The 21,172-nt window shown below is 46.7% G+C and overlaps 1 protein-coding gene across 2 annotated transcripts in view; it reads right to left on the bottom strand.

Annotated features, from left to right (window-relative positions):
- The window catches only part of AXIN1 (axin 1), a 75,485-nt gene that overhangs the window by 20,133 nt on the left and 34,180 nt on the right, over positions 1-21,172 (bottom strand). For both annotated transcript variants that reach the window (XR_012044938.1, XM_072878118.1), the window contains exons 3-4: positions 12,913-13,053; positions 5,900-5,996 (exon numbers count right to left, since the gene is read on the bottom strand). Coding sequence is in view for 1 of the 2 variants with exons in the window: in XM_072878118.1 (XP_072734219.1) it covers positions 5,900-5,996; positions 12,913-13,053 (238 nt within the window). In the remaining variant the exon portion in view is untranslated. The remainder of the gene's footprint in view (positions 1-5,899; positions 5,997-12,912; positions 13,054-21,172) is intronic.

The raw sequence follows: 21,172 nt of genomic DNA, 5'->3' as shown, positions 1-21,172 counted from the left end.
TTCTGGCTAAGGGAGCCTGCTTTCAGCAGAGACCTCAAACCCATGACCACCACCATCCATCTCAGCGATACCCGAGGAGGGAAATTTCTGTCTTGCCCGACAAGTCGCAACGCGTCGGGTGATGAGTTCACTCCCTCCTGCCACCTCAGACATGCCAATTCTCCCTGCGGTTGTTTATACGACGGCAACACCAAGCCCTGCTCCGTTAGAAACTTAATGAGCCTAATGAGAGGCAGCTCGGCACTCAGCAGTTACAGTCTCGGGTCTCCCTGTTGCAGCTACCGCAGCGGCTTCCATAGAAAAGCAGAACCGGGAAAGAATTTCCCTTTATTTTCATAGCCTTTGATGCAATGCAGCATCCCAAACCAAAGTCTCTCCTGAGCCCCCCGCAGCAGCGGGTGCAAAGGCTGAAGTTTGCTAACCTGCGTGTTCAAGTCCTGTCAAAATAAGGTGGTTCCCTCCAGGCCCAGCAATGCCTGAGGACCACAGCTCCGTCTCTAATGAGGATCTGAAGACATTCAGGGTCACTGCTGTATCCAGGGAACTCGGGGTAAGACGATTTTGGTCTTTTACAACTAATACTTCAGCATGTTTATCCACAGGCTCTCAAAGTCTGGAGGTGACTGAAGCTCAACTACAGAAATGAAAATAATCGAACCCAAGAATCTTTAGGATGAACTCGTTTTCCTCTCTCTTTGATAAACTGCTGCATCTGCAAAACCCACTGCCCCATCCTTGGAGCTTTCCACTCAGCATAACAGCTTGCAGAGGTCCTCGGCAGAGTGTTCGAGGGTGCAAGATGCAGTCCCCTCTGTGAAGCCATCTCTGCAAGGGTCTCCCTGACCATCCAAGTGCAATGCAACTGAAATAAACCTCACTTCACCTCATGGATACCGGTTGCACGTTGTCCTGATGAGTACCTGTAACGGTGACTCACAGAAAGCTGGCAAGCAGGATGATGCTCTGAATATCGCCATGGGTCTGTCTTTATTCCTAGCTCAAAGGATGAGCGACACAGGCTTCCCCCAAACTAACAGCACTGCAGAATAATGAATGCAAATTCCCTGTGCTGAAACAATACAGATAACTGCCGAGGGCTCGCTCTGTCTCCCTGGACAGCAAACATGGACTACACTGACCTGGTTCAAAAGGCTTAAGACAACAAAGCGTTTGAAACTTTTATCAAATGACGGGCCTGACTTTAGAAGGGAGACATGCTCCATCAAAAACCAGCCAGGCTGAGCCTGTGCCCGGAGGAGGATCCTTCAGAGCTTCAGGATTTTGAACCTGCCCCCGGCTTCCCATGGGCATGCAGAGCTCTACCAAGGGAGTCGTAAGCAAGCTGTTTGTTGTTCTGAAATCAGAACGGCTCCTAATGCTTTTGTTCCAAGTAAAGGGTGCAGCTCTCTCCGAGAGCTGGCTGGTTGTGGAGGATCCAGCCCTCCAGTCTGGACCAGGATGAGATCTCTGGCCATTCTGGGTCAACAATTCAGAAAGGAAGTGCTTAATTTTAAAGAACTGTTTTATCTACAGCTGTTTTATCTAATGTTTTGTTTAATTATCTATCTACTTTTATTTAATGCCACTAGTTCAGACAGGTCTGTCCAGAATCAAACCATGCTGAGTTGGAGAGGTTGCAGAGAATGGATGGGAAGCTGAATGCCAGATAGGTTGGCAAGAAATAAATTTCTTGAACTGGTCTGGATGGGGCAATCTTTCCTAGTGACAGCTGCGAGGAAGGATTTCGTGGGGTACCCATCTCTAGAACACTGTCCTCTGTCCTTGGCATGCAAAGTGTCTGAAGCTCTGGCACCTTTGGGAAGAAGCAGCCTGCTAAGAACATGCGAGATACACAAGCTCTCCAGTAGTTCCACTTAGCACCTGCTATCGTGTTTTCTCCTTTTCTTGCAGCTGATGGAGAGGGAGTTGCATGGATTTTGCTCCATGAGGCAGATGCAGGTCTTGGGTTTTGATGGATTTCACCTTCCCTGAGAAACTGAGGTTTGAGGACCAAGTTGCACATCAGAACACACCAGCATCCTAAATGTGTGGGTTTACTATGATCTATACGTGAAAAGGCAAAAAGGGAAGAATCTCACTGCGGCTTGCGGGTTCCCCTTGGGAAGAATAAACCTCAATTGCTCCGAGATGAAATAGCAAGTTTTCCAACGTTACCATGGGGTAGAGGTCTCTAATCGGACCCATGGGTTGGGCTGAGACATTTCTGACAGATCCGACTGGGCCAAAGAATTCTGTGTTGGTAAATCTCCCTCTTCTACAGGAGGCTTGATGCCTCCATGACGCTTGAGTAGCTGATGTTAGATCACAAGCCAGTCTTGGAGATGAAGTGAAGATGGCAGGCTAGAGAACCCAAGAGAAAAGAACTTCTGAACCTCCCCGATTCCCAGATTAATAATGCATTCCACTGTGACGTATGTTTTTAAAGGATAAATGGTGTTTCCATACCGGAAACAGTTGTGGCAGAGCTCACGGATAGCTGGATTTCAGCATCCACTTTAGCAGCATTCAGGGATTAGCAAGGAGTCCCGCAGCTGCAAGGTGTTAGAGGAAAAAGGCATAAAACAACTGATGGGAATTCTGAGCAGGTTCCCAAGTCGCAGGAGCAGAAAGCTCATATAGCTACAGTTACCCAGCATGAGACCAGCGCTCCTCCTGTACACTCCTCACTTTTACAGCATAGCAGAGTGGTCATTCAAAACCTTCTGTTCCCCTCAAGAACACTATGGAAGCCACCTCTGCAGAGAGGACACCCTTCTGGGAAAGTTCAGCAATCAGCCTGACCCGCTCTGCTGCTCCTTCTACTTTTTTTCTTCTCAAGTGGGAATAGTGTAAAGAGCTGCAGCTTCCTTGATTGTGGGGCAGGACAGGAGAGCTCTCACTCGGTGATCCAGCTACAGCAGGAACATCACCAAATGGCTTCTTTATGGAGTTACACAAACAAATAAAGGACTCCCAAGTCTTAATGCTTGAGGTTGGATTTTTCTGAATTTGCTGGGAAAAAAAAGCATCTCCTCTCCTCTCCTGGGAACGGATGAATACCAGAGCTGAGGTAAGTACAGTGCAATAGCACAGGTACGGTCCTACATGCTCTGGGCTTTCACCCTTCCTTTGGGAACTTGCTTGGTCTTTCCTTCCTTGGTGCTCCAAGGCTCTGCTCAAATCCAAGAGAGAGATGGAAACCACACGACAAGCAACCCTCACCCGCCACGTGAGGGGTTCCTGCGAGAGGCACAAAACAAAGGTCTCGTTGTTTGCTAGAGACCTTCACCTACGGCCTTCCTGGGCAGAGCGCCATTTCACAAAACACAGCTTTTCCCAACCTAGAGCATTGGTGAGTTTGTAAGTGTGGAATATGCAGAACGCAGCCATCCACGCACCAAGATCTCCTGCTGCACAGCAGGGCATCCTGCATAACCAGCACATGCCTTTGGTATTTGGAGGCAGCGTGGCTGTTGAAACTAGCGGGCAGTCTCCTATGAACATATAATCACTACAGTTTATAGCTTCTGGACCTAACTAAAAGTGCTGCTATTAAAAGCAATAGAAGTTCTTTCAGCATTCTGCATAGTAGCCCCATAACTCATTGGTAAGGGAATGGTAAGGTCTCTAAAGGACTTCTGAAATGACTTTTCGGAAGTAGGAGGTTCTCTACTATCACTAGGAAAACATGCCATGCATTCTGCAAGCACTATCAGTATGGACTCTGGCTACACTGGTTAGATATGAGTCCATAAAGACCTTCACTCAAAGGTTGCAATTTAGTCATTGCTACATGTTTAAAAGCATGCTAACCAGCAGGTCCAGGTGGCTGACGGGGACTGCTTTAGCTATGGGCTGCGAGATAGCCTAACCCCCGCCTTTGGAAAGCAACACTTGAAGTACAATTTGCATGGCTCCTTGCTAATTGGGGAAGTTTAATTCAATAAGCGTGCAGTTAGAGGTGATTTTAAAAGACTAACTTTATAACATTTCACACTGGTGTTGTCAAAACATATTGTCTAATTACCTTCTCCTTTCTTGGCTGATTGATAAGCAAGGGCAGAGCAGTGCCTCTCTGAAGTCAATGCCAAGTCTGTGTCAGTAATTGGCTGGCAGGAGGTGCCAGAGTGTCTGAACTAAACTTTTATTCCCTGGAGAAAGTCTAGAACTAACTCAACTTCTCAGTCCTCCGCTCCCATATAAATATGCGTCAAGATGCCTGTTTCCCTGGGACTTAAAATTACAGTGCAGAATCTAATGGGAACAGCGGATGTTTCACAGAAAAATCCTTGTGAAGCGTCTGTGTGTAGTTTAGGAGGAATATGTAATTCTAAAAGACTGTGTAGATAAGTAGGAGAATATAAAAATTTATAAGCAGCAGGTGGCCAATTTAAACCTTGTTCCCCCCCACCCCCCCTTAACTGGTTTCCAAAAAGGTCGATAAAATTTAATGCTAAGTAAAACTAATTAGCCTGCAAGGAACTGCTGCTGGAATGACACTTATTCAGTTCAACAAAAGAAATGTTTGGCAGATGGAAGTTCGTTAGAGCAGAGCTCACTATACATATTTAATGCTCCATACTCTGAGTTTATAACCTGCGGTTCATCGAGGCATTGCCAGTGCACACGATCAACAGAAAGCCACTATTATTTTTATCCAAAAGGTAAAGCCACTGACAAGCTTTGAAGTCAGAGAATACTCACTCGGTAGTTCCCACTGTTGGGGAACAGCAACAACAACAACAACAAAAAATAAAGGCCAAGCTTTCAAACTTCAACTCTAACAAAGCCATGCTTACAGTAAAAATGGCATCAAGTGAAATAAAAAGGCACCCAGCCAGCCTTTTCAACAGCGACCACACTGTGAAAGCAACTGTGTGCAAAGAGAGGTGACTGAGCAAGGATGGCTAGCGAGCGTCCGCAGCCAGGGCTTTTATTGTCAACCCAGCGATCAAAGCACAGGAGACCCTCTTAAATCTAAGGAAAATAATCTAATTTAAAAGGCAAAACAAAGAGTGGTGGTTTTGGTTGGGTTGTTTTTTTTTTTTTTTTAAATCAGATTAAAACAAGGGTGTATTTCTGCTGGTATTGTGCTGCTCTGAGCAGGCAGGATGAGAACAGCTGCGACAAGTTTGAAGGCACTTCTGGAAAAAGCAGATGGAGGCTTTTTTTCTCCCTATTTGATTTGTGCTGGAGTCCAGCTGTCCAAAGGGGAAAGCAGCACCTTTATTCCCTGCTAGATATTAAATGTCACCTGTAACTTCTCACAGAAAGAAAATAATAATAAGCAGAGCTGCAGATGGTGCTGCAGAGCCCTGGCAGGTATGTTTATCTCCCAGAGCTCTTTGCTTACCTGGAGCAAACAGGGAGACAGTATCAGACAAAAGAAATACTTACACCTGCACCTTCTTTGCTCTCCTGCCTCATACCCCCAGGCGGGCTTCGAGTCCTTGAGAACAGGTTACAGTTCCCTTTGGCTGCCCAGTGCAGAAATACCACTTGGGACAGTTGCATTTCTCCCCAGCTGACCTCGGCCGAGAGCTACATCAGCCTCCATGTCCAATGGCCTTCTACACCGTCCACAAGCACCTCCAGCTCCCCTGAGGGCACGTAACCTGCTTGCAGGTAGATGCCAGCCAGCACTTCCATTCTCGTCCAGGAGAAACAGCCAGCTACTGACTGAACGGTTAAGAAAAGTTAGGGGTTTTGGGCAGCCCTGGACGATGAGTTTGGCAGAAGGCTACCAAGCCCTTTCTTAGCGTGGTGTATTTCCATCTTCAAACATCCCCAAATGAATACAGTGCTAAGGGGGGTTAAACTCGAGCAAGCAGAGCAACTGTATGCTAAAGATCTCACGTTTTGCATGTTTACCTCTGGGGAAGGACATAGTGCTACTTACAGGAATGTGAGGTAGTGGCACACGTCCATTTGCTTTGGCACTTTCTTGCATCTCTCTGCGATGCTGCTTTCGGAGTCTGTACGGTGGGATCCCATCTCTGCCGGAATAAAACAACAACATGCCCTGCTTTAGTGCCTTTCTCCGATACATTACGTTCATTTAAGCCTCACCACCGCAGAGTGGCAGGTTGGAAACCCCTTTACGTTTGAGAAAGGCTTTGCATGCCCAGGGCGAGCGCAGCAGAGCAAGAGGAATCCGTGTGGGGACCGATGCTCGCCCAGGTCCCCACACCAGCAACGCTCTGGCACCGGGCGCTGGGGGGACTTACACGGCATCTGCCGGGAGCAGAGCGAGGCAGGGCTCCTGTGCCGCTGCCCTAGGCAGAGGGCAGGGAGAAGGACTTGGACCGCATCCTGGTACCTTTTATAGTTGGTTGCTTTCTATAAAAGAGCCTGTAATGTACACAGTAAACCACAGGGCAGGCTAGGAAGGGGAGGAGGAGGAGGAGTGGGAGCTCAGTGAGCATCTCTACCAAGGGGAACTCGGTCGGGGAACAAGATACATATTTTTAAAAGAGTGTGACAACTTCTCAAATGGCTTATCAAAGTGAAGGGGTCAGCTCCGCTGCTCTTAAGATGATCTCTAGCTCAGTCTGAAATTATGGGCTTGATACTGGAGTTACTGTGCAGAATAACCTAGCCCTCGCCCCAGAGGAGGCTGGACGAGGTTAGGAAGGGATGCCACGGGCAGCGACGCCCAACTGAAGCAGCTTGTGACGGGTGTCTCTGCAGAGGAGGGAGACGGTGGTGGCAATGATCCTTGGTCCTGACAGACTGGGAGCCGGATCCGTGGCTCTGCTGTGAGCTGGGGGACAGTGCGGACCTGCTCCGCTGAGCCACACGCAACCCTTCTGCAAAGACGGGGGCCTGGGTGCACGTGGGTCCCCGTGACGGGGGCTCAGGGGGGTCAGAGCCACCAGGCTTCGCTAAGCCCCCCTAATGGCAAAGCATCACTGGCTGAATATGACTTCAGGCGAAGAAAGGAAAGGCGTTTTTGTTCTCACCATTGCAACCACCCTGCTTACACCCCGGGACGAGGAGAATGTGAGTGAAGTGGAGCCCAGTTACGAGATAAGGACACGGGCCCATCTCCTGGCGACACCGGGTTATTTTCAGAAAAATAAATGAATGCAAAAAAAATGCCAGCCTGGAGCTTGGCAATTTGGAGCTTTCCTTTTTTATTTTACACATTTCCCTGATTCAGTAAAAGTAACTGCTTGGGAAGGCTGTGGAACGCCACAGAAACGGGTGGAAATAAATGGAGGGATTTGGTTTGTCCGAAGTACCAAATAATTTCCACGCACACATGTTCCTCCTTCCAACCTCGCACCACTCCGAGCAGTGCAAATGAGCCAGGGCCAACGCATCTCACAAGGACAAGATGTTTGCACAAGCCAAATGTACTTAGCACCTACCCCCCTCCCCAGTTGCCAAGCACAGCTGCTTCTCAGGAACATAAACCAAACAGTTTAACCAGCAGATTTTTAAAGTCGAGATGCCATTTGGCAAGGGAAACACAATTTACTGCGGTGTTTTGCCTGCAAACCTCCCGAGTTACAAGCACCAGCCTGTGCAAGGATGGTCACCATCAGCTCTTTCCCGTCTGCGTCATGCCTGCTGCCCCGCTGGCTCCCTGGAAATGTGGGTGCAGGCAGAATTGCCACCAAATTACATCAGAAGAATGCAATTTCATGCAGTAACCCAGGCATTCAAAATTAAACACCATTAAAATAAAATAAAACCCGTGATTAATGACAAGTGCTTTTCAGTAAGAAGACAAATGAGAGAACAGAAAATTAGCCAGGCTAATTACAGCTCTGGCTAGTGGCTGCAGGTAATGCGGGAGGAGGAAGAGCATGTCTGGGAGCATCACCTCCGCTGCGCCCGGCAGTGACACGTTAGGGGAGCAGAGCAATTTCCCCAAGCGTTGCTATACCGACAGGCGATTACGATAGCTTTCATTAGGCGGCTTCATTTTCTTTAATGACGAACCTCCATTTGAAAAATAACTTAAGAGTCACAACGGTTAAAGGGTTTCATCGCATCATGACGTGGCTTTTTCCAGACTGGATGGCACAAAACAACTGGCAATTTTTACAGGGGAAGGAAAAAAAAAACAATCCGGGGGATTATTTTAGCCATCGCTGGTCGGCATCAATAGACAACATTTCAGCTTAACCGCCGCACAAAACCCGGGTGCCAGAACACAACTCGCACGCTAAAGCCGCCCGGCCATTCGCGCGAAAAGCGGCATTATATTAGAAGGTGCAATTTTTCTTTCTTTCTCTTTTTTTTCTTCTTCTAATTCTCCCCAGCAGCAGTCCCAGCGGAAAGAGCGACTTTTGTTCCCAGCACAGTAGCGAAAGGCTGATAATGGCCTCTAATCTATCCGGCTTCAAACACATGTTCAGCCCCGCTGTGCTGCCTTTGATGTCATTTTAACTAGATTCCCCAATGCCACCTCTGAACTTGGAACATTCCTTCGTTCAATGTACTGTGCCAACTCAACCAGAGGAAGCAAATTCAAAGATAAGCACTTTAATTTTATCCCAACAAAACCTTATTCAATAGATGGGGGGAAAGCAAGGAAAACCAATACCGTACTTTTGTTTTCCTTTTGTCAGGTAGCTTGCTTTGAGATATTTTCAATAGATAGAGAAATAATATATATTAAAAAAAAAATCAAAACATTTTTAGAGCACATCTACTTTTAAAATAGAACTTTCCCAAACTGTTTTTCCTTGTTTCATCACGTGATTTTCTCTAGCACCAGAAAGCTCTGCGCTGAAATGCAATGGGGGGAGCAAGAGTATTTCTATCATTTATTTAATGATAATGCACTTGGTTTGCTACGGGGGAAGCGCGGGGGCTTCCTCGCCTCTTCGAACTGGCCTGCAAGAGCCTCTAGCGAGCAGGGAGGTTTTGCTGTGGCTCTGCACTTGGACTCTTCTAACAAGGGCTGTCTTTGCTCCTCCGTAGACAGCCTCCAAACCCAACCATTAAGCCTAACAAGCTGGAAATCATCATTGAGGATCTTTTAAATTAAAAAGCTGTTAAACTTGCTTAAACATAGCAGAACTCAAGGTCATTCTGGATCACTGGCCATAGGAAAGACAGGAAACAAATCCACAGCGAAGCTGATATTTTCTACCAATTACTCTTATCAAAGCACCACCATCGCCAAGAGACCTTTCTCACATAAAGAAGCACAATGGGAAAATCGCCAGGCGTTTTGGCCAAAGGCCAGTCATCCGAGGAATAATATTTAATCTGCAAGGTTTTTTGAAGGAGTAACCACTGTCTAAACCCTTTCGCTCTGGGGAATGGCCATCCTTGCTCTGGGGCAGGTTCGACTGGAACTGAGGAAGAGCAGGCATCCCTCCAGCACAGCCTGGAGCCATGCCCCAGCCAAGCCTGCCGGCACCAAGGGCTTCCCAAAGCCTGGGGGATGGCAAAGTCTCCCAGCCCAGATAAGCCAGGACACACGAAAAGACCCAGAGGAAGGAGTATTGCTGTTTAGTGGGACCACAACACTGGGCTAAAGAGGAGACAATGCCTCCTGCTTACCCATCTAAGCTCTTGCAGAAATAAAGAGAAGAAAGATACAGACCTAAGGCATTTCTGTGTCTGAACTGGAATACTGCATGGCGATTTAATGCAATTCAGCTTCTGCTTGTTGCCATCCTATCTAGATTTGCCTTAATTTCCCTTGAGCATCTCTGTTGTGACAACCCCTCCCACCCAGAGGCCATCTCCTTGGCTTGGGAAAGACGCTATCCATATGTGGGGTTATCCGAGACAGCAAGAGCAGTTCAGGATGGCAGTGTACGTGCCGCTGCAAGCCTGGGGCAGCCTCCGAGCAGCTCGGCGTGAGGCAGAGCCCCAAAGCCTCGATCCACCACCGAACACCAGCAGTGAGCAACTCAGCCCCACCTGCGGCCACGGCACGCTTGCCGGGCCAGTGCTCGCTGGAGCCGTTCACCATGTCCTCTCCAGACCTTGTCTCCGCATAAACCAGCTAAAACAACACAGCTGCCGTGCTGATTATAAAAACAGGTTTCAGCAGAGAGGACCGGAGCTGTTTTGCCTACAAGGGCAGAGGAATTCGTATGACACAGGAAGACTGAAAAATAATCAGCGGAGCGCAGGCATTTAAGAGCGATGCTTTTTAAGCCACTCAAAAAGCAAACTCCTCGAACAACAGGGACTGGTAACGTATTTGTAATATAAATTCAACCCATTACAATAATATTTACCTGTGCTTGGAAAGGCATCCTGTTGAAAGTTTGTCTTTTAGGCAAGCGTGCTTGTAGCTGGTACCACAGAAATGACTTCTAAAAACACTTAGGTGAGCTGGGCACTCCCAAAAAGCCTGTGCTTGCCTCCCTTCGCCCCAGCTCCAGAGGCCGGACGGCCAGAGCATCGCCCAGGCCTTTGCTAGCAGCTTTGCGTAGCTGAGCTGTGCCCGCAGCCACGTCCAATCCCCGCTTTGCCACGATCGATACAATATCAAAGCTTGGATGGGAGCTGGTGACAACTGCAATACCTCAGAGTACAAGCATCTGCTCAGCCTGCTCCACCGACTTGAGCTGGCCAACACTGGAAGAGCATGCCCTGCATCAAGCCATGCTCTCCGTGCGCCCACCTGCTTTCCCGGTTTATTAGCACTCCGCAATTAGCTGACGTTTGCATCCTGATTGTCCGGACACATCCTCCTCTGATAGAGGGTCAGGGAGGTTTCTGCGTTGGGATCACACCCCGTTCACGTGCTGCCTTGGAGCAGGAGCCAGATTTCTTCACTGTAGAGCTTGACTGCTGTATGTAAACAGCAGACATAGGGAAGAACCTCGCTCATCAGCAAACGAGGCTTTTATTGCCATTTTCCTTAGAGGAGGCCTAAATTCAAAGCACGGAGACATGCAAGTCTTGTCAAGCAGCAGGAGTCCCTTCTTTAACTTGCGTCTGGTTGTTCTTCATTTTTGCTGCCTTGAGCAATTCTGCAAAAATTCCTTTGAAACTCGGGAGGCAGATAGGTTCAGCAATGCCATGTAAAAACCGAACAAAACCTGGTACTGGAGTTTTAAAGGATGTACTGAAGAGCAAGTGTTGAAAGCAGACAGAGTCTTTGTAAGCCAAAGGTGAAGGCTGCACGTCCGGAATCCCAGTTTGGGGATCAACGTGCATGCAGCCAGTTTGAGACGCACAGAAAGAAAGATCACAGGTTTACCCTTATGATTTTTGAGACTTACTTAAAATGAACCACTGAGATTGGCCTAGTTACTAGCAGAAGGCAGCGCACGTATCGGTGGTAATTAAAGTCCTAGAAGCAGCCTATGGTGGGCATAGAAGGGATAAAATGCCTAAAGGAAAAAGGAGCAAAGAATAAAGAATGCATAGGATGGTCAAACATAAATTATTCTGCCTGTGAAAGAAATAAATTATGGCTACTGAAATAAAAATTAGGAGGGTGAAGAACTCTGGCATACATGATCACAACTTATTGCAGGTATAACCGTCAGTGCAACCCCATGAGCCCGCTGGACTAGTGGAAAAAGAAGTACTAAAAGCTAATTAATTTTGAAGAGTTCTTACATCTGTCTCTCCTGATAACAAGAAGTTACATGACCCCTGCTAGCTTCAGAGTACTCCTCTGTATAAATAGATGAATATGAAGAATCGCAGAAGGATGTGGCAAAGCAGCTGGATTTGTATCAAACCGAGCCTTTAATTAGTGGTCCTCTACAGCTTTCTGTCCCAGGGGCATCCTCTGCCTCCCATGCCCCTTTGGCCAAGGTTTACCTCCTCCATTCTGCAACACGACATGGATAAGGTGTGAGGAGCTGGTGGCAGTGGACTCAATAGCTGCTCCCAAATGGCTCCAAGCCTCCACAGAGCCAGAGACAAGCACGCTACCGGCTCACACGGAGCCCCCGCAGCAGACACAGAAGCCCCCGTACCACGCTGCACACTCACCAGCTCGCTGCGTTAACGGAGGGCAGGTGGGGAACTGTTGCAGCACCCGGTAACAACACCCGCGACACAGGCTGGAAAGTTTCTCCAACAAGGTCTGACAGCTCCTGACGTTCACAGGGACACTAAACGAGGCTCTTGGAGGACTTTGTGTTTACAGCACTGCCGTTAATAAAATCCTCTCCTAATTCTGTAAACCTGTCATCTTTCGCTTGAAGAATCAAAGGGTTTCTGCTCTACAGAAAGACACTTTGCATTTGCACTACTAAAAACCAGACCAAACATTAAATATTTTCCCCTAAATCCTTTTTTTCCACCACAGAGATGCAGTCACAACAAAATCTTGAAACCTCTTTTTTCTCCCTTTGCAGACCGTCTTTAAGGAAGGTATCTCATGGGTGAGATACAGGGCACCGTCAGGAAGGTAGGAACTAGAAAAAAGCGAAAAGATTTGGAGGGGACTTGTTGGTACAAGTTGTGTTAAAGTGCAGTGGTCACCAGACAAACTAGAACTGGTCAGTCACCAGCGCTACTGAAGAGCAATCGCAGACTGAGCACAGTTCGGCAGCAAAAAAACTCAAGAGGAGAAGTACGCAGGTAAGTAGAAAGCTCTGTCTGACATTCAGGAGATACTACATCTCAAATCACTTGCTACAAAGCCATCCAACATTTCCAATATTTCTTGCACCTGGCAAGAGACATTGCAGGAACTCTGACTGAGCATCGTTTATTTTAGTTCACTCAAACCATTTGATGTTGCAAATGTTCCCAAGACCGGCAAGGCTGAGCAGCCTGCACAGTGACAAACCAATCCCGCTTGAAAAGAAAGCGAGAACGATCATGACCGTAGCCTGATATTCCCCCTAACACCAGCTGTGGCAAAGCCTCCCCCAGACCAACACAACAGCAGCACCACCGCCAAAGAAACAAACATGCTATTGTCCCCCTTATTGTCCCACCAGATTGGAGTGGGACAATACTTACACGCTGCTGTCCGTCAGCGACATCGTATCGGCATCACTGGACATGCTCTGCTGCTCGCTGTCGTTGGCACTGGTCGCTGGTGCCAAAGCGTAGCCCGTGTTGACATAGTAAGGGTTAACAGGCTCTCTCCACGAGCCATGCCTGCAAGAAAAATGAGAAAGTCAAATTAGAAGGACACAACCTTGAGCATACTCTGCATTACTGGGCAGAAGGACTCTGGCTGGAGCCCCAGCATTGGTGACAGGCTACAGACTAAGCTGGGTTAAGTTGCACTGACAGAACCATGAACAATTTGACTCATAACTGAAGCAAAAGGGAATTCATGGAGTAATGAAGGTGATACTATTAGAGTTCAAGAAGAGAGGGAACAAGACTATATGGAAAAAGTCCAGTTCCCATCAGGATTTATTGTGTCCATCGGCTAACTGCTTAGCGTTGTCATTCTATGAGCAAGGCAGGACATCTAAAAGCAATACCTAGATAACGAGACAGCATTTTCTGTAGTCAAATCAGGCTTCTTTCTACTCTTCCAACTGCAAGGGATGTGTAGCACAGCTCACCCATTCTATGCTTGCTTTTACACCCCTCTTTACTCCAACATGCTTGCCAAGGGAGGGAGGTAAAGCAAGAAATGGCTGTTGCTTACAACGCAGTAACTAAAGCCAACCTCGAATGTCACACTCGGGTACATCAAACACTTGCAAATTCCACCAGGAAGGACCATCTAATTGCACCGGCTTTTCCAATGGACAATCTGGCCATGGATCTATGGAGGCTACTCTGTACACAACCACATGCCTTGTCCCGCAGACAGGCTATTCAAGTACATGTGCGAGCAGGCCAACCTCCTTCTCTTAAACAAAATGGTAGAAGAGAGATCGCCTGCGTGAGCTAACTTGGGAAGCGAGTTCCTTGCTCAGGAGGAGACCTGCATTAACGGTGAAGCAGCCAGTGAAACAAGCAGGCAAGCAACTCCTTCGCACTGACTCTGCCACTGGCATAGAAAAGCTACTGCTGCCAACGTGCCTCCAGCTCTGCTGTACCGCAGGACAGTCCGGCCACGCAGGCATCTTGTTGTCACTGCACGTCATTTTGCAATTTGCCAGAAGGAGGAACAAGCTGAAACGTTCACACCAACACAGCATCATTGAATCCCCCACCCCCTCTGCCTGCCCCTCTGCATGAAGAGCAGCATTTGTAAGATATCTTGAAGTTGATAAATTCCTGGGTTTTCCAAGCTCTGTTACCAGCTCTGAAAACCAGAGTCCTGTTTTAATTCAGATCACAAAGCTCATCAGCATGATCTTTTATTTAGTAACTCAGTAGCTGGCACCTAGTTGATGTGGTTTGTAATGGACCTTGAGCAAACACCTCCAAGAAGGACATATCACGCAATTCGTGCTTCCCCGTTCTGCTGCAACAAGCTTTTCTGGCTGTACTGCAGTGGTCAAAGTCCTACAGACAACAGAAAACAGTCCCTGCCCTAATGAGTTTACATTTAGATAAGACGAGGAAACCCATGAGAAACGCACAGATGGAAGGACCAGAGGCGAGGAAGACACCAGCAAAGGGAAAAGTTGGCAGTTTCTGCATATTTGCAGAGTATGAACACAAGATAGCCACTACATGAACTGGGACTAGCAGACAATCCATTTCAGGTACAGGTCTTCAGAATGATTTATGTATAATATGGTACTCAGTGTACAAGGATGGAAGCCTTACCAAAGTATTTTAAAACCTGAATTCGACAGGGCTATAGCCTTCAGCTGGCACATGGCTCATACAGCTCCTACTCACCATGCCCTTCTGCTCCTAGAAACAGAACCAGACAACTTTCCCTGTAATACAAGGAGTCATAGATGTTCGCTGGTCACTAAGAAAAATCACACTGTTTTAGAGCTGTTACGGGGTCAGTTAGAAACAAATTACCCTCCTATTCTCACAAAGAGAAAACTAATATTTTCCTTCCCACAAACCAACAAAAACTCTCCAAGCTATTTCTCCTCAGAGGACAAAGCTCAGTGCAGTTGCAGAGAGGTGCAAAACTGAGTTGGCTGAGGTTCTTTATGACTGTTTGAGGCAAAGGCAGTCTTGTGAGGTTTCTCCACGCTCAGGTGCAGTACAGAGTCAGTTGGGTACGAACGCTTACGGGCGCGTTGGGATGGCGAGTCACCACGGACGTCATCTAGCACACAAACTTTCTCTCTGTGACTGTAGATGTGCACTGGAGCAACCTTATTTCTATATTCCATCAGACTGCAGAACAGCTTTCTGGGGCAAATATTTAAGGCTGGAAATAATTTGAACAAGTTCACCCTAAAAAGCAAGGTATAATAAGTGAAAACCTTACCAGCCCCCCTTTACCAGTTCTCCGCTTGTGTAATGGTCAGTTCAGAACATTAAAGGAGTGCTGTGCAGTGCAACCCTCCTGCCACATCCAATATGGCAGTTGCGTGATGGAGGCTGATACAACCTCTTAAACTGAGGCAGGAGTGAGCAGAAAGCTCAGGCCTTCCCTGCGGGCAAAGAGAAGGATGCTTTTTGGATAACCCAATTAAAATATAGCACCAACTTCTAGTTGGACCTTCTGCCAGGACACTCTGGTAGAGGAATGGATTATTCTAGCAGTACATTAAGAAAGCACTACGATATATAGAATAAAATGTACTGATCAGTCCATTTCTCCTTTGTATCTGCTGATACAAAGACAGAGCAGCAGAGAGCATCTGAAGAGTTCGTCGGATATGGATGTGAGATGGCTGAAAGAACCAAGAGCAAGCAGATGGGTGCTGGGTGGTCCCTGGCCCCTCCGGAGGAGTCGGGATGGACGGGCTCTCCTGCAGCACTCCACGGCTGTGCGCTTCCCACTGAGGATGCAGGCAAGAGTTTGGTCACAACTGTTGTATTTAGCTAAAATTACACACTTAAGCATGTGTACAACAGGGATTACTTCCATTTTAGCTCTGCCTCTAATACATCAGTGCAAATGTAAACTTTCAGTAAGCGTAAGTAGATGGAAAGGGTATAGGATTTCAAAGCAATCATAACAGGTTACATTACTTTTGAGGAATCCATCTGTATTCAATCCTTTTCCTAATGTTCCCTCTCCCTGACAACTCTCTTCAGCTGGCTCGTATCACTATTTGAATGTTTTGTGCCGTGCCTCTGAAGAACGCTTTCAACATCTATTAGGAGGAAAACATTAAAGGAACATGGAGTCTAACAAAAAACCCTGGTCACTTCTGATCTGGGAGGGGAGGCTGCTTTAAAAGGGATACAGGCACACTCAGAGTGATTTGAAACGTCGGCTAAAAACCCCACATACCGAGCTCTATGTGCTGATAAGGGCGATAAAAGGAAAGGTGAGCATTTAAAGTTAGACTTCACAAAAATTCCTGCAGACTTCCGGAATTTTTTTTTTTTGATGGAAAGAGCAATGAACGGTTTTGAAATGAACACAGAACATTTCACACATCGCAGAAATAAAGCTGCACGTCTCTTCTGCAGCTCTCAGTTGCTCAACCCTCAAAATAATCACATAGGGAACAATTATAATAGAGATCACAGCGACCCAAGTAAGTCAACCTGACCAGCTGCCTTTTCTTTGCATAAAGCCCTCCACTGATCCCTGTCAATTCTGGTAATGCTGACAAGGGCCAAAACTGTTGTAGAAAACCGGAAAGCATCTCCTTTGGGCTTCCTTCAACCTGTTTAGGTTTATTTTGCATGTTGCCTTGGCTGCATCCCATCCCCAAATCTCCCACTCCTCCAACCAAGACCAGCACACAGCACTCTGAACATGAGCACCGTCAGACCTTGGAGCTTCAACGTAAGTGAGAAGAGAGGTGAGGTCCTCTTGCCCTAGCTGAAGTTCCCACTGTATCGTGAGTCCCTTAGGGCATCCTTCTCCTTCCCACCTGGGATCCCCAGTCTCCTTCACACAGCTCCCCACTGATGGCTATTTCACTTTTAAATCAAAGACGCAAAGGTCCCCAGTTTTTGCCAAACACGCTACTCTTTGCTCTTTGCAAAAAGAGCATGCTCTGGCTGGCATGCTCTGGGGAAGCATTGCATCACCTTCAGAATCCACAGCAGGAGAAAGATCTCTCAGATCCTACCTGCAAACCCAAATCCACACGGCACTCCCTTTGGTTCTCAACAGTTACATACCTCCTTCATTGATGTTCTTCATCAAGCATGGAAAAAAAAAATAAGGCAAGGAAACTTCCTGGGAGATGAAAGACCTGTAGACAACTAATTTCTGTGGAATTTGAATTTTCACTGCAGGGAATAAATTGCACAACATGCTATTGGCAGGTCTGTGAGACATGGTCTTCCCGTCTGCTAGCAGTTCCAGTGTGGCTGGAGCAGCCCCCAGTCTAACAGGGAAGCCGATCAGATCCATCAGTTTTCACTGGTACCATCTCCTCCAGCTCTAGCACTGAATTTTTATGACACTCACATTTTCTGGAAGAAAATTTTAACTCAAGAGAATTGTACTTGTGATAGAAACCAGGCAGGCTGGCAGTCCTCCTCTTGCAAGGGTCTCCCACCTGCCTGACCCTGAGACGAGTGCATCCCCAAACTCCTCGGTGGCATGGCGAGGCACCTCCAAACCCCTGCACTATCAAGGAAGCAGCTGTTTGAGGCACTAGATCAGTAAACCCAAGAGATAAAGACTCATGAAGCTGACAACCACAAAACCCCAACATATTCTGCTTACGTTCCCCTAAACAGCGCTTCCAAAGATTTCCTCCCATGACATACTCTGAACCTTTGGTCACCACGGTTTGGGTGAGCAGCTCATTTTTAACATGGGAGAAATCCCATTTTCTAGACAGCTTGAGCCATGAGGCAGCTGATAATCACCCAAACTTCACGAGTTGCCTTGGAAAGCTCTGAGCTGCAGGAGGAGTGGGGCCGGGGGTAAGTCCCTGGGAAGGGCACCCCAAAATGGGCTCTCCAGAGACTCAGGATCTCTTGCCACAGCGGCGGCACCCTCCCTCCTGCCCAGCAGCGAGGAGCCCCGCGGCAGGACACGATTCCTCCTTTCCTCTTTTGGTGGGACGTGTTTGAGCTGAGGGACGGTGCCCAAAGGCCACAGAGCAGGGCTGCAACTCAGTGAGACCCAGTTACCGAGTCTCTGCACTCCCATCCTGCTTTTTCACACCAACTTCTGACAACTTAGTTTAAACTTTTATAGTCCTGTGTTTTTAGAGATGACTATTTCCAGAACTACATTTGCAGGAGAAAAACAGAACTAAGCCCTACACTTATTTGGTGTCTCTGGTCATTTTGTCTTTGTGATTAGGAGGACACAGTCTAATGCTCATACATCCTTCCAGCTCATTATTTTAACGTCTCCCATTTATTCAGTGTGAAAAAATTAATTTTTCCATTTAAAAAGTTATGCAATTCCACCCAAGAAAAAAGAAGCTTTCAAAATGACAGCTTGCTGAGTCTCTGGCTGGCCAGACACGATCAGAGCTCTCTTACTTCCCATACTTACATCCACCAACGAGCAGGTGACTGTCACATCCTTCACGCAATACCAAATTTCATTATCACAACCAGTCAATCAAATTAAATGTGCGCATGTTAGCTTATGCAGTATGAGCCAAAGCAAATCCCCTCAGCATATTTAAATAGCACGTGCTGACAGCAGTGTCCGAGCAGCAGGGTCACCTTTACACGAGAGACTGGAACGGCATTCACCAAGAAGTCTGGCTTCCAAGATTAATCTACCACCTGAACAGAAAAGTCTCAGTTTCCAATCCACGGTACCAACAACCATCGCAAAAGTTGCACTGTACTGGTTATAAAGCTATGAGAAATGACCCAAAGCACTCACAGCGTTCCCCAGTACATCATCACGGGTAAGTTTTGGAGCTAAGAACTCCAAAGTTCTTAGAAGAACGTCTCCAAAGAATGCCTATGAAGATACAAAGCTGAAAACCTTTACTCTTGACTGGATTTAACCTGCACTAAAGACACAAAGTCTGCTCAAGAGGTTGAAATTGGGGATTTAGCTGATAATTTGATTGCAAATCCTCGGGGCTGCTCCACTCAAAACTCTTCCCAATTACTGCGGGTACTCAGACACTGCTGTGCATCTCAACTTTATCACTGCCAATGTCAAGCTAATCACATGTGTTCTAGCAAGGGCAGCTTCTTCAAAGATCACATCAATTCTGGACAAGTTAATCTGTTCTTTGAGGTCTCCAGATGGCTCTCGCCAAGAAAGTTCACTTCCAGCCCTGCAGCCGGCGAGCACAGCGGCCCTGGCGCTCTGCAGAGCATTACAAAGGAACCAGATCAAAGTTGTGTCTTACAAAAAAAATGAAATCTGAAGTTTGAAAAGCAACAGCAGCCTGTCACTTGTAGGCTTAAAGACGACTTCTGCATGCTCCAGCTATCAGGGAATTTATGATTACAGTCTGGCTTTTAAAAGCTGATGAAAAAACGACACTTTTTAGCGCTCCTTGCCTTTGCAAATCTGTATCTTCTTCTGCGCTTATTCATCCTCCTACGCTGGAGGAAGAAGGGAAATAAATAAAAACTTAACTAAAAGTACAGATAAGGGCTCCTCTTCTCTTTTATTCTAAGGCATTCAATTCCATTTTAGGAGTATGCAGAGATTATTTTATGGGGAGCTTCAGTAATTATTGCAAAGTATTAAAGTACAGTTACAAAAGCTAATCCCAAGATCTACCAGTCTGAGTTTCCAATTTCTCACTCCTTTGCATTTACCAAGGACATACTACTTCTCAGGCAGGACTAAACAACAGAAGACACATTCATTGAAACCAATAATTTAGAACATAGGATACAGCAAGGTGGGTGAGAAAAGTGATTTAGGATTTGTCAGAATCTAGGAAGGAAGCTGGAATACAGGAAATAATTTGTTTGCCTCAGGAGGCAAATAAAGACTAGACGGGCTAAATATTATGGCTGTATTGCCCTATCACCACCCTAACCTTCTTCGGAAAGGCTTTCCGACAACAGGATGCAACCACTGTGTTCCAAAGAAACTGCAGAACAAGTCCCTCAAGATTTTATCTGACCGTGCATCTACAAATCAGCCCTCCCAGCTCCTCCTTCCCAACAGAGACAAGGCTGTGCTCATTCATCACCCCAGTGTAATATTCTATTTTGTCCACTACTTATAGACTGTAAAAATCCAGTTTTGCCATGCAATAAAGTCAAGTCCTTCCTAAAAACAATGCACTTCTTCCTGAGAATAAGACCAAACCCCTCATTTATTTAATAGCTCAATGCACAAGAAATGAATTAAAATAAAAGAGGAAATATGGGCAACACAATGTCTGTGCATCAATTAACAGTATGCTTGGATCATCTTCCTGAGATAAAGCAAACATCACAGAACATTTCGTTCTATATCTAACAATAACAGGTGTTTGCTTAGACTCATTTCAACATAGTAGTCTGAATTTACACCATAACATAGATCTTTTTTTTAAATTATGACATGATTAATATGAATCCTTATCCATTATGAAACGTTGACATTAAATAGGGAAATCTTCTATAAAACATACAGGATATTTGACTGCATTAATTGTGATTGAACAGGAGCCTTACTGCTTTGGAGCAGCCTGGCTCCATCAGTCATTCAAAAGCCTCTGTAGTGACTTAAGATGCCACAAAACCAGGGCAAACCTAGCGTTTCCTGGGTGCATTTTGGATATCCAGGGTACACTGCTCCCACCCATAAGCCACACTCGCCTCCACGCCGTGGCCTTTGTCAGACAATACTCCACAGGAGAAAAAATACTTTTAATACTTTATTGGAAGGGACAGAATCAAGCTTGCACAGGGATGTGCTGAACATCCATCCATGTTGCCAGAAAAAGCTGCCCTAATAACTAAATTTGAGACTGACATTAAAACACGTCCCAAATGCAGTGAGAGGACCTTGACCCTGAGGACCAAATCCTCCGGACACCTCCAGAACACAGACAGGACGACATGCATAAGGAGGAATGTCAGAACCAAAGCACCGACGTGCTTTAAGGTCACGTTTTGCATTAAAATAAATACAAACCTTTTCAAATCACAGGGCCTGTCTGCATGAGCCTTGCAGCGTGCCCAGGCGCAGGGGTTCCCATCCCCAGGCAGGGGATGCCGTGCTCCAGCACGCTCTCTGCGTGCTCCAGCTGCCCAAGGGTTTGGGTGAGAACCAGCTCACAGGAAACCCCCCTGAAATGAGTGGGACCCCAGTCCTCACCCCCCACTCTTT

The sequence above is a fragment of the Ciconia boyciana genome, chromosome 13 (genome assembly GCF_034638445.1).
Source record: "Ciconia boyciana chromosome 13, ASM3463844v1, whole genome shotgun sequence".
Lineage (NCBI taxonomy): Eukaryota > Metazoa > Chordata > Aves > Ciconiiformes > Ciconiidae > Ciconia > Ciconia boyciana.
Note: the sequence above shows the minus strand (reverse complement) of the source record. Positions and strands in the feature narration are given on the sequence as shown.